The sequence below is a fragment of the Pongo pygmaeus genome, chromosome 9, assembly GCF_028885625.2.
Source record: "Pongo pygmaeus isolate AG05252 chromosome 9, NHGRI_mPonPyg2-v2.0_pri, whole genome shotgun sequence".
Taxonomy (NCBI): Eukaryota; Metazoa; Chordata; class Mammalia; order Primates; family Hominidae; genus Pongo; species Pongo pygmaeus.
In genome coordinates, this window is record NC_072382.2 from 16,827,605 (window position 1) to 16,841,028 (window position 13,424).

Genomic DNA, 13,424 nt, shown 5'->3' on the forward strand with positions numbered 1-13,424 from the left:
TTATATGACTATGAAATCATCATCATATATATTATCTAAACTTTCTGCACCAGAGATTTGCAAACTTCTTCTGTAAAGAGGCAGATAGTAAGTTTGTTAGGCTTTTGTGGACTATAAAGTCTTTGTAGCAACTACCCAACTGTGCAGAAAAGCAGCTATAGACAGTAGATAAATGAATGGATATGGCCAGATTTGATCCAAGGACCTTAGTTTGTTGATGCCTGCTCTATATTCTAGTTTATTTTTATTTTTTGACAAAAACTGACAGGAGATATAATACTTTTTGTGACTTAGATGACCAGGGAGAAATAGAGAAAAAAGGCAGAGAGGACTTGTTTAGATTTTTGGTCTAGTACATATTAATATATTTTTAAAATACCCCCATCTCTAATTTTAGCTTCATATCCAAGGGATTCATTATTACAGTTGCATTTCCAGTACTTTATGTGTGGCTTAACATTATTTGAGTTTCGATTTGTTCATATGACTTTTTTGTTTTCCCTCTATAGCGAAGCCCAAGAGCCGAAGAAATCACCACCACCTTCTAAAACGTCAGCAGCTGCTCAGTTGGATGAGCTCATGGCTCACCTGACTGAGATGCAGGCCAAGGTGAGTGCAGTCCAGATGATAAACAGGGCCCATGCGGTCACCAATTTATCTTTGTGGAACTCAGCTCTCCATTCTCCCACTTAGGAATTTTCCTAAGTTGTTATTGCTTTTTCCAGACTAAATTTAATTCCATGAATTAACCCATCTTTGTACTATGTGTTATTTGGACACAAAAATTAATATATAATACAGACTTTGATCTCAAGGAGCTGGAGTGTGCTTGGCGAAATGAGGCATAAGTTTCTTAACATTTATAGAATAAAAGCCAGGTGGTTTGCAAACATATGTGGAGCAAACATTATGTATATAGAGAGATTTTGGAGATTTAATCAGAGTTGAAACTTGGGATGGACTCTGAAGAACTGGCAGAGTTTGGACATAAAGAGATGGGAAGAAAGGTGGTTTTAGTTGCAGTGAGTCCTGAGGGCTTGATGATATGGAAGGATTTTTCATTTGTTTGTTTGTTTGTTTTGAGACGGAGTCATGCTCTGTTGCCCAGGCTAGAGTGTAGTGGCGCTATCTTGGCTTACTGCAACCTCCGCCTCCCGGGTTCAAGCGATCCTCCTGCCTCAGCCTTCCGAGTAGCTGGGATTACAGGTGCCCACCACTGCGCACGGCTCATTTTTGTTGTATTTTTAGTAGAGACGGGGTTTCACCATCTTGGCCAGGCTGGTCTCGAACTCCTGACTTCGTGATCCACCTGCCTCGGCCTCCCAAAGTGCTGGGATTACAGTCGTGAGCCACTGTACCCGGCCAAAAGGACTGTTAAAGAGACCTGACTAAGCAGGACAGAGGAGACCAGTGAGCAAGCTGAGACACAGCAAGGGAGATCAAAGTATGGCTCTGACAGTAGGAAGGATGAGAAGTCCCAAGCCCATATTGAGATAAAATCTACCTCTTTGTTCTAGCCTCTAGAACACCTCTAAAGTGGTGAGCTCACATAGTCTGGCATGGAATGGAAATCTCAGATAAATGGGCTTGAAGATTTATTAAAGGAAATATAATCCAGAATCCTTAAGGCAGAGAATCCAACCATTTTAAATCTGGTTGGAGGATTTGATATATACTCATGAGGTGACTATGAAATAATTTCAAAGCAGTATATAAAAATGTATATAATTGGAGAGGGCAGGGACCTTATCTTTAGAGCTCACCTTGGGACTCCAAATGCTCAGCACAGGGCCTGATACATCGTGAGCAACACATATTTATTAGAGAGATGAATAAATAAACATCACAAACAAGTTTTCCTTAATGACTAACATCCTTTGACGGGCCAGCGTCTACAATAAAGCTGGGTAGATTGGCTCATTATGCTGTATATCTGAAAATACTAGAAAAAAATGTACATTAGATTTAATTGTGTTGCGTTTCTAATTGATTTAGCATGTGTATTGGTTTATTTAAATTTTTAATTTACAACACCATCTTTTTTTTTTTTTTGAGACAGATTCTTACTCGGTTACCCAGCCTGGAGTGCAGTGGCGTGATCTCAGCTCACTGCAACCTCCACCTCCTGGGTTCAAGCGATTCTAGTGCCTCAGCCTCCTGAGTAGCTGTGATTACAGGCGTGCACCACCATGCCCAGCTAATTTTTGTATTTTTAGTGGAGATGAGGTTTTGCTATGTTGCCCAGGCTGTTCTCAAACTTCTAAGCTCAGGTGACCTGTCTGCCTCAGCCTCTCAAAGTACTAGGATTACAGGCATGAACCACTGTGCCCGGCCCCATTTATCTTTTGAATAAGCTGGACCTTCACATTGTACACAAATCAAAAGTGCAAAAAGCTTGCACTGAACTGTTTCCTTCTCAGCTCTGCATGCTAGCCATCCAGTTCTGCCCCACTGGAGATAGGCAGAATTTCCTGTCTTTTCTATATCTGTTCAGAAGTATTCTGGAAGATACCAGTGAAGAGATAGAGATGTAGGTGTAGATGTAGTTATATTGTATTTTTACTTATTTTTCATAATTAATGTCAGTCACCCTTTCAGACCTTTCAGACACTAACCTTCTGAACACTAACCTCTTGAATATTAACTAATATATATTAGAGGAGGAAGGATGTCTGTCAGATGATCAAAATGTCTCGAAGGAAAATAAGCATTTTGATTGGTGGCAATGTGATGTTATAATAGGCAGTAAAAGTAGCATAAGTAGAGGTCTGTTAAGAGACAGTAACAGATCACATTCAGGAGATGAAGAGCCCAGCTGTCCTGAACAACGGAGGCTTTTTACAACATAGTATTAATAAAAGATGAAATTGGGAAAGATAAAAAGGGAGGACAGTGGATGGGAGGCTTTGAATGTCTGTCTGATGAGTGAAGACTTGATGTGGCGGCAATGGAGAGCCATTGTAGTTTTCTGATGAGTGAAGTATTCAATAGATAGATGGTAGCAGTTGCCCAGCTGGAAAGGAGTAGAGAGAGCCAGAATCAGGTTATGAGATTATAAAGGGTCAGTTAGCCTTTTTTTTTTTTTTTTAATTTGAGGATCCTTCTTTGAACGGTTTATAATAATTTTGGGCTTTTGCTTAAATAATTCCAATCCATCAAGTCTTATCTGACCACTTCTCACCACCTTCTCCTATAACACTGATCTAAGTCATTATCTGATAATCTCCCTGTATTCACTCTTGCTTGTCAACACTTAATTCTCCACTCAGCTACCACAGGGATCCTCCAGATTCCTTCACTCCTGTGCTTGAAATCCTGCAATGGCTCCCATCACCTTGGAATAAAACCCAAACGTTTACCGGGAGGTTCCTATGTGATCTTTGCCTCTCTCTCCATCACCTTCTCCTGCCGTGTTCAATCTCACTCCCTCTGCTCTAGCCCCACTGACCTCTTTGACTTTTCTTCTAATGTGCCAAGTTGTTTTATTCCTCAGGGCCTTCCCTCCCCCAGAATGCTTTTCCCATAAATGTCAATATTTCTGAGTCCCAAGTATCTACTCAAATATTACTTCCTTAGAGGGGCCTTCTTTGATTATTACCTCCATCTAAATGAATTCTTCTCACCATCTTGCTGTGTCCCTTCTATCTCTCTCTATAACTTATCTCTGTCTGACATTACAACATATATTTATTTGTTTAGTTATTTATTCTCTGCAGAATGCAATTCCATGAGGCCAGACACTTGGTCTGTCTTATCCTTGCTTTAATCCAAGTGCTTAGAGCAGTGATTGGCACAAACCAGGTATTCAACAAATATTGCCAAATAAATGAGTAAAAGAGAGATGTGACTAATTTTTGAACAAGGGTCATCCTAAGATCTTCAAAGGGTATCATCTTCATGTACTAAATTTCCTACATTAAGAAAAGATTTACAAATATAAAATTAGTCAGATTTCATTTGGCCTGAGGAGTTTAGGATGAAAGGGAGATGAAAAGATTTTTATTGGTGTTGAAATTTTAGATTCTTCCAATGTCTTTCAGGAAGGTTGGGGAAAGGCTAAGAGATCAGTCAGTAGAGGTGAATTTATAGAGTCATTAGAAGATGCCAGTGAGAATAAAAATACATGAGGCTGATTCTGTTCTTGGTTCTTCCCTTGGGCCAGGTTGCAGTGAGAGCAGATGCTGGCAGGAAGCACTTACCAGACAAGCAGGATCACAAGGCCTCCCTGGACTCAATGCTTGGGGGTCTGGAGCAGGAATTGCAGGACCTTGGCATTGCCACAGTGCCCAAGGGCCATTGTGCATCCTGCCAGAAACCGATTGCTGGGAAGGTGAGATAGGCTGAAATTTTGGTCCTACAGCCTTCTTTGTCTCTCTCTGTCTCATCAAGGTTTGCTCTTTCCCCTTATATTTTAAGATATTTTAGTTAGCATTAATAATTACTAATCACTTACAGTGCTCTGGGCACTGAGCTAAGTGCTTTACAAGTATTTCCTCATTTAATGGTCACATCAGCCCTTCAAGAAGAATGATTGCTCCCTTTGTAAAGATGAGGAAACTGAGGACCCAGAGACATTAATGGACATATACAAGGCCTAATAAGAGGTAGAGGTAAGATCTGAAACCAGGAGACTCTCTCCCGAGTTTGAGTTCTTAACCATTTTTCTGTACTGCCTTTACTGAGATGACCTTCCTCACTGCTCCCTTTGTTCAAACATTCCCAGTCTAAATTGATTGATTACAATTTTCAGCTGAACTCAGCTCCAAGTCACAGCTGCAAACTCCTGTTCTGCATCGTCCTTCACCAAAGCTATGATAAAAGGCTTTGAGACCTGACTGTATGGGGCATGGAATAAAGTGTTCAAACTAGAGGAATAAAAACTGTCATTTGGCCTTTTCCTCTTCCAGGGGTCCCTTCCACACTAAGGCTACAGTTACAACTTCTCTGTCATCAATGTGCTATATGTTGTTTCTGCCACTCCCTGTGGCAGCGGAGTGGTTGCGAACATTTACAGGCTTTCATCACAGTGATCAGTCCCGGAAGTGGGCATCCTTTTATTATCAATCCATAAAGCACAGACAACAGATGGCCTTAGGTGGAACCTAGGTCTAGGCCTCAGTGTTGTATAATTCCAGGGGGTGTTGTCTACAAGGGATGCAATGTGAAGAGTGCTCCCTAGAGTTGTGCAACCTATAGGCTGTAGAGCACTCAACTGGCCTCCTGTGTCAGGCTTTATTTCACACCACAGGTGATCCATGCTCTAGGGCAATCATGGCATCCTGAGCATTTTGTCTGTACTCATTGCAAAGAAGAGATTGGCTCCAGTCCCTTCTTTGAGCGGAGTGGCTTGGCCTACTGCCCCAACGACTACCACCAACTTTTTTCTCCACGCTGTGCTTACTGCGCTGCTCCCATCCTGGATGTAAGTAAATCCCCACTCCTCTCCAGCTTTCAATCACTCACTTAGAACCAGAGTCATGCTTTACAACTCTGCGTCATTGTAATATCTGTGTGTTCCCTTTCCAGAAAGTGCTGACAGCAATGAACCAGACCTGGCACCCAGAGCACTTCTTCTGCTCTCACTGTGGAGAGGTGTTTGGTGCAGAAGGTATGACCCAACTTGAGAGGCTGTATCCCACACCCCATTGGGTAGTTATAAAACCAGCAACACCTTTCCTGGTAGTCACGGGAGTCCTGATTCCTATCACTACTATCAAAGTGCCCATTTCAGTACTAGATACCATCCCTCCTTACCTTTCTCCAACATTTATAATTTCCCTTTAAATTGATTTTTTAAATCACAGAAATACAAATGCATAGTTTAAAAACTCAAATATTACTTCAAGGGTAATATTGAAAAAGCCTTTTCTTGTTGAATATTGAAAAAGTCCCTTTCTCATCTCCAAATCCAGTTCTCCTCTCCAAATTATTTTAGCTGTTTGTTCTGATATTTATTTATGTTTTGTTGTTGTTGTTGTTGTTTGTTTTTTTGAGATGGAGTCTCACTGTGTTGCCCAGGCTGGAGTGCAGTGGTGCGATCTCTGGTGCAATCTCGGCCCACTGCAACCTCCACCTCCCAGGTTCAAGCGATTCTTCTGCCTCAGCCTCCCAAGTAGCTGGGACTACAGGCTCTTGCCACCACGCCTGGCTAATTTTTGTATTTTTAGTAGGGACAACGTTTCACCATATTGGCCAGGCTGGTCTTGAACTCCTGACCTCGTGATCCGCCCGCCTTGGCCTCCCAAAGTGCTGGGATTACAGGCATGAACTACTGCCCCTGGCCTGCTTATGTGTTTTAAATAATAACTTATATTGTTATAGATTGTTTTATTTTTCCAGTTTTAACCATTATGTATTGACTGTCTAAGAGGGAAGATGAGATTTAGAAATGTTATTATTACCCCACTCACTCCTAACATATTTCCCCTCCCCTGTTTTTTCAATATATAATTATGTCATAATTACAGGTTAGATCAGTATTAAGTGTGCATATGTCGACAATCATAGAATACTGCTCACAAGTAAGCCATGTAGCAAACTGACTACACTAGAGTCTGGATTTTAGAGTCAGACTTCCAGGTTCAAATCTGGGTTGTGGTATTTGTTCAAGTAATTTAACATCTCTGTACCTCACTTTCCTCATCAGTAAAATAGTCCTAATGAATTGCCTACCTTATAGGGTTGTTATGAGGATTTAGAGACAATACAAGCATGGTATTTAGAATAGTGCCAAGCACATGGAGGTATAGTAATGTTAATATTATTATCACAGTGTCCTTTTGGTATAAATTCATTTTTTTCTAAAGTTAACATTTGAATCCTTTTTGAAATTGGCTTAGTTTTTATTGTACTTATCACTAAGTTATGCAACAGAACTGTGAAATTCTTTTCAAAATGGCCAACTACATCTGGCAATAAGTCAGTTTCTTTCTTTTCTTTTTTTTTTTCTGGAGATATCCCTCCAGGAGACTTTCCTCCTCCTGATTCAACATGAAATGATTTCTTCCTGCTGAGTAGCAGTCATTTTGGTTCATTAACTTAGAATTATATCTAGTAATTACTCTTGGAAATTCCTTTTATTACTTTCCTCTTTGGATGCTCTGTTTCCTAGGTCGCATGTCTATGTTTTATACATGTTACCACCTTTATTTTGGTGAGGAACATCCCCTAGTAGCTTTCTGAGAAAGAATTTTTGAGAACTTGAATATCTGAAAATATTTTTATTCTGTCATTGCCCTTAAGTTGCCTGGGCATAGAATTCTAAGTGGAAACTAGTTTCCTTCATAATTCTGAAGACATTGCTTCACTGTCTTCTAGCTTCCATGATTGGCAAGTTTTTATTAAATTTTTTTTATCCTTGATCCTTTCTACATGACCCATTCTTCCCCCTTTGTATGTTTGTTTCATGTGTTTTCTGAATTGTCTTGTTTTTTTTTTTAATTTCTTCTTTTTATGTTTGTTTTGAACAAATATGGAATCAGAAAGCTGCTTTACTTTGTTTTTCTCCTGTCCTTTTAGAATGAACTCAGTGGGGAAGGATTTCTCCTCTCTTATAAATAAAAGCTTGTGCAGTCCTCTGTCTTTTCTGATTACTCCTAAAAAACAGTTCTAAATATAAAATCAATTTAAGAAACAAAACACAAAAACTAAGCCCTTAGGTAATTCAGTCTGTGTAATAGTTAAGGCTTCCAGCACTTTAAAAGTGACAGCCGCTCCCTCTCTTTTTTAAGACCTTCAAGCTGCAGGAGGTGAGGACAGAGGTATGGCCTTTCCTCTCTCCTGACCCCGCTTCGTTATCTACCACCCTCACCCTTATTGCCAGCCTTGACACCTGCCTGCTCTAAGGTTGAAACACGAGGGAGGATGGAGATGAGAATAGAAGGCAGGAAGGTCTAACTTGTCTAGGATTGTTGTTAAATTGGCTTTCTGCTCTTCAGGCCTAGCCAGTGTTTAGCTCTGACTTTTTTCCCTGAATTCTTTTTGGGATTAAGACAGGTCCAGCAGTGAACTCTTGATTGCCCTTTACGTGTCTTGACTGGCTATTCTCTCCTTGTCATGTTTCTTTGAGGATTTGTTTTGTAAAGATTCTTTTTTCAAGGGGCTTTCATTGTTCCCTCCTAGTGAACCCTTAGAAATTATTAACATCGTTCCAGATCATCTCTTCCTCTCATATTTTCATAGAAGGGCCATGGATAACTTACTCTTTTCTCTGGCAGCCAGTAGAGTTATAATTTTTAGCTGCATGTTTCTATTCAGCTGCCGCAGGCTCTTTCAGCCAGACTCACCTATGGACTTTTTCCAGGGGTAACTCTGATACCACTAACTGCATCTCACTAATGCCAAGGCACACATATCCAACTGCCTGAGTGGTCCCAGTGAAGTCCCTCTTTTAACCTGAGGTTATCAAGAACTATACCTCATCTTTCTTCGTAGTGATGGGGCACTCATAGCACAGTTTTCTTCAAAGGAATCCTTCTCTCAGTTTTCCTTTTTCTTTACCTGTTTTCTCCTGAACAGGAGTGAGGAATTCCAGAATTGTACAGATAATCTTTGGCTACCTGTTTGGAGGAATGTTTTGCAGTTCAATTTGGAGTTTGATATATGTTACATCTTGGTGCCTTACATTTGTTTACACTGGTCTTTGCCAATACTGCCGATCCATGGTTGTCTGTTACTATTTAAGAATGAGACGCTAAAATGCTAATTGCAAACTCCGTGGATATAGACAGAAATTGTTGACTGGTAGACTTGACTATATGGTACTCAGGTAAGATGCTCTGGCCATTTTGTTGAGTGACTCCTGAATATGACAATCTTAGGTCTTTTCTGTTGAGTCAATTATGCTAAAGAGATGTTCTCTTTGCCAGCATTCTGAGATTGAAAAAGGGGATGGGGGAATGGGTTTTTCACCATTCAGCATGTCAACTTTTACTTAATTCCCCTTTTTCAGTAGAGAGCTTGACTCGTTTCCTCATGGTGTCCAACATCTCTGATCACTGAGACTCTCTTGTTCAATATTTACAGAAATAATCACTGCATCTTACGGTAAGATAAGGCATCTAACCTTCCAATGGTTCTTTAGACCTTCAACCAGTCCTGTTTCTAGCCTTGAAGAGTATCTCATGCATTCAGTTCCTGAGCCCCTCTGATGTTATCATATTCAAGATGGCTTGATTTTTATTGACCTCTCCCATCTGTGGAGACATAAGTTCCAGTTTTCTTATTTATGTTAAGCCAGTTACCACTCTTATAACCTACTTTAAATTCTTGAAAATTTAGTTAATATCTCATCTGGTGGCATATCCTTTACTTTTTTCTCTTTCCTTATGGCTCTTTATAATTTACATAATTCCTTAACTGTCATGTTAATGATGTTTCAGGAGGGAGTAAAGAAAATCCCATGTGTTTAGGCCCTTTACTAATATGGAGACTTTCCTAAATATCAGGCATATTATTATGTATATGGTTAAAAATAATTTATATGATGCCACTACAGTCTTGTGAGAGCAAGTTTATTCAACATTTTACCTAGTTATAGATCAGTCTTAGGTAGGTAAAGTGATTTTCTTAAAGTCACACAGTTAGAAAGTTGAAGAGGCAAGATTTCATCTTGGGTTATCATTTCTGCAAGTTCCTTGTTTTTTATAAAACATCACAACTGCCTTTTGACTGAAATTCAATTCCTTTTCTGCTGTTGGATCTCTTTACTTTCGTGGTACCAACACGATATGCTTTATTTGACAATAGACCCAGATACAGTAGCGCTGACAGAATCCACTAGAAAAGTGCTCTGTAGTAATTTGCTTGTTCACTGGAGCTTGCTCAATGCTTTTTCACAAATCATTAGGTATTTCATTTCTAGATGGTATTTTACCTAAGCAGCATTTTTCATTGACACTTAATCCAAATCATATTAAATTGTGTCACAATAAATTTATATTGTATTGGTAGCCATAAAAGTCTGAGAATTAGTTGAGTACAACAGTCAGCAAGTGAATACTGCCCATGGATCATTATGATGGAGAAGTTGCCTGAAAGCAGAACAACAGGACATAGGCGCATTTCAAGTAGAGACATAAGTTAGATACACACACAAAAAAATACCCAATCCGTGGGATGACCAGAAAGCACCATTAAGGTAGCTAGTTCTCATTTTCTTGACTCAGGCCCCCTCTAAACAGACAGGGCTGATGGGGTCATTTATGGCTTTATATAAACAGGAAACAACACTTAAAACATATTTATACATAGAGCCACATGACAAAAAGTGACATTTATTGATCAGAAGCTCCATTTGGGTTGTATTTTCCTTTTTATGCCTGGCTTTCTGTAAAAAGGTCTCCTGCCATATGATCAGTTCATTAATTAGGGTCTCATCCCAAGTTACATAGTCACAAAGAGTTTCTATAATGACAGTTTAACCTCTGAGCCTCCTGGGAAATTAAATTCATTTGCATTTTTTCATCAGTTCAAAGAATTCCTCTTTAAGGCTCAAGTCATTGGTCCTTGGCATCCTCCCACAGGGATGAGTTCTTCAATGTCTACCTGTGTTTCTTTTTAATTGTTCATTATCCAGGTCATGCAGGTGCTCCCTAATTTCTCCTGTGGCTAAGAGCCTCACCAGAGTATAAACACTCTCCCTCTTTTTATGGCACTTTTAATTGTCAGTATTTCTCATTCTTCCTCTAGAGGTAATTGGTCCCAGAGAGATCCTCCAAGAAAGCAAGAGCTGAAACTTTCTTAATTTATTAGATTATGAAATGCAGGGGTATCACAGCAAGTTTGGGTGATTGCTTTTGATTTCTCTCCTGAGATTTACCCAAGTTGAAACAGAGGCTGTTACTCCCCTGCTATCCCACTCTCGAAACCAGCTGTCCAGCAGATGCCTAGATGAGGGTCATTTCTCAGATAGTTGGCATGTCTTACAGTTTTCTCAAGTAATGCCTACCTATAGGCAAGCTCCGTTTTGTGTCATTTGCTTTATGCAGCATCAGCATCACCTGGGGACTTATTAGAAATGCAAAATCTTGGGCCCCATCCCAGACCTATTGAATCAAAAACTCAGGGTGGAAGACCCAGCAATCTGCATTTTATCAAGTTCCCAGATGAATAATGCACACTAAAGTTTGAGAAACACTATTATGCTACACAAAATTGAGACAGGTGGTTGCAGGTATTTGTTTTTCTTAAATAGTAGGACTTACAGTGTTCAGTTTCCCTTGAATAGACCCTAGACATCATTTGACAGAGTAAATAAAAAGTAAAGTGAACTCTTCTGTGTCTCAGGGGTTTAGAGGAAGAACACAGGACAGCATATAAAATTACTAGTTTAGATTCAGATCTGTAGGCCTCAAAATTCTGCTAAATTGTCTGCTTTTTAAAGAAAGCAAAGTTGAACAAAGCAAGGCATGTGAAAAAGTGACGAGGTAATGGAAAAACTGCAGCTATATGGTTTGGGTCCCAACACCTAGCTGCTTCTATTGTCATGTTGTGATCTAGCTGCTGTTATCAAAGCTGATTTCTAGAAATAGTGTTTTCTAGATAGTCTGCTTTACAGAATACTGTGCATGCTTTGCTTACATGCTGTCTTAGTGGGGAAGAGGTAGAACTCTCATATTTACAAAATTATTGGGCTGTGACATTTGTGCTCAGCTGATACTGTCAGTTCCCACAGAGAGGTCAAAGTCAGGGTGCATTTAAGTTAGAGGTATGACATTGAAGTTAGGCCTTGAAGTTAGGCCTAGATTTGAATCTCAGCTCCTCTACTGACTAGTCAGGTGTAAATTCTCTAAGCTGTCTTTTCACATTTGTTAAATGGGGCTAAAGCCTACTTCAGAAGGTTGCTCTGAAAAAATCTCATTTTAATTTAGTACTATAGATAGAGCCTTCAGTGGAACCAGTATAATGCAGATGCTCCATAAATGGGATTGCTGATAATATAGTTTTCATTTTAGGTGTCTCTCTAAGTAAATACTAAGGAGGGATTCTTACATAAAAGTTAATCTATTTATGTATATTCTAGTCAATGCTGAAGTGAGACTCTAAACTGCAATATACTCTGGAGCAGATGATCTCAATTTTGCTATTGTAATATTTTTCTTATGTCTGCTCATTCAGTAGATATTTATTGAACAACTACTATATATGTGTCAAGCATTATTCTAAGTACTAGGGATATAGTGACAAAAAGGAAAGTTCTTGCCCTCATGATTAATGTATTCTGGTGGAGGAGACAAACAGTAATCAAACTAGCCAACTAACTACGACCTACTCTGCATGGCGAGAGAGAGAGTGATTAGGTAATATTTGAGACACAGTGGTTGAGTCACTTGTTCTCTTAAGCAGACCCCTGAGGTAAGCAAAGAACTAAGCCATTTGGGTGTCTCAGGGAAGTGAGTTTCAAAACAGAGCAAATATATCACTTGAATAAGTGCTTAAGGATTAATTAGTTAATTTTTTTGTAAGTGTAAAGACAATAAAAAGACCTTGCAGAAACGTTTGTTTTTAACTTATTACCCTATTAACCTAAAGCAATACAGAAAACTTTTCCTAGCAATGATTTTCTACATTTATTCATATATGTGTGCGCACATAAGTTATTGTGTGCCTAAAATTCTTTTTTTATACTTAAGCATTTCTCCATGTTGTTTCATCATAATTTCATAATAGTTTTATAATAATTTTAACATTATCAATTATTCCATTAGGGATTTATGTAAATAAACAAAAAATAAAATGCTATATGCCCAAAGATTTTCACTGAAGCATTATTATAGTTCCAAACATTGGAAACAACTAAATGTATTAACAATAGTATCATATTTAGATTACTTCTGGTGTTTAGTAGTACTATAATAAATATCATTAAACATAATGTTTTCTTCTTTTGAATTATTTGTATTAATTAATTCCTAGGACTTAGATGTCTACATCTTTTTTAAAAAAACCTTGATATAGATTATCAAGTGATTCTCCAAAAGAATAATACCGTTAATATTATTACCAGGAATATATGAATATATGGATCATTCCATATATCTTCCAGTATTGAGTATATTTATTTAACACTGTTTTTACTACTTAGCTAAAACACCGCATGTTCTCACTTATAGATGGGAATTGAACAATGAGAACACATGGACACAGGAAGGGGAACATCACACTCTGGGGACTGTTGGGGGGTGGGGGGAGGGGGGAGGGATAGCATTAGGAGATATACCTAATGCTAAATGGCGAGTTAATGGGTGCAGCACACCAGCATGGCACATTTATACATATGTAACTAACCTGCACATTGTGCACATGTACCCTAAAACTTAAAGTATAATAATAATAAAAAAAAAAGAAATTCAACTACTAATTAGCAAAAATTACAACTTCATTGTTTTCTTTTGAGTTTCCTGACTTACTCATAATGTCCAACA

At 38.8% G+C, this 13,424-nt stretch overlaps 1 protein-coding gene across 8 annotated transcripts in view; it reads left to right on the plus strand.

The window, feature by feature from the left end:
- The window catches only part of LPXN (leupaxin), a 51,023-nt gene that overhangs the window by 23,480 nt on the left and 14,119 nt on the right, over positions 1-13,424 (plus strand). For all 8 annotated transcript variants that reach the window (XM_054437718.2, XM_063670897.1, XM_054437719.2 and 5 more), the window contains 4 exons: positions 510-609; positions 4,163-4,330; positions 5,249-5,422; positions 5,527-5,608. In XM_054437718.2, coding sequence (XP_054293693.1) covers positions 510-609; positions 4,163-4,330; positions 5,249-5,422; positions 5,527-5,608 — 524 coding nt within the window. The remainder of the gene's footprint in view (positions 1-509; positions 610-4,162; positions 4,331-5,248; positions 5,423-5,526; positions 5,609-13,424) is intronic.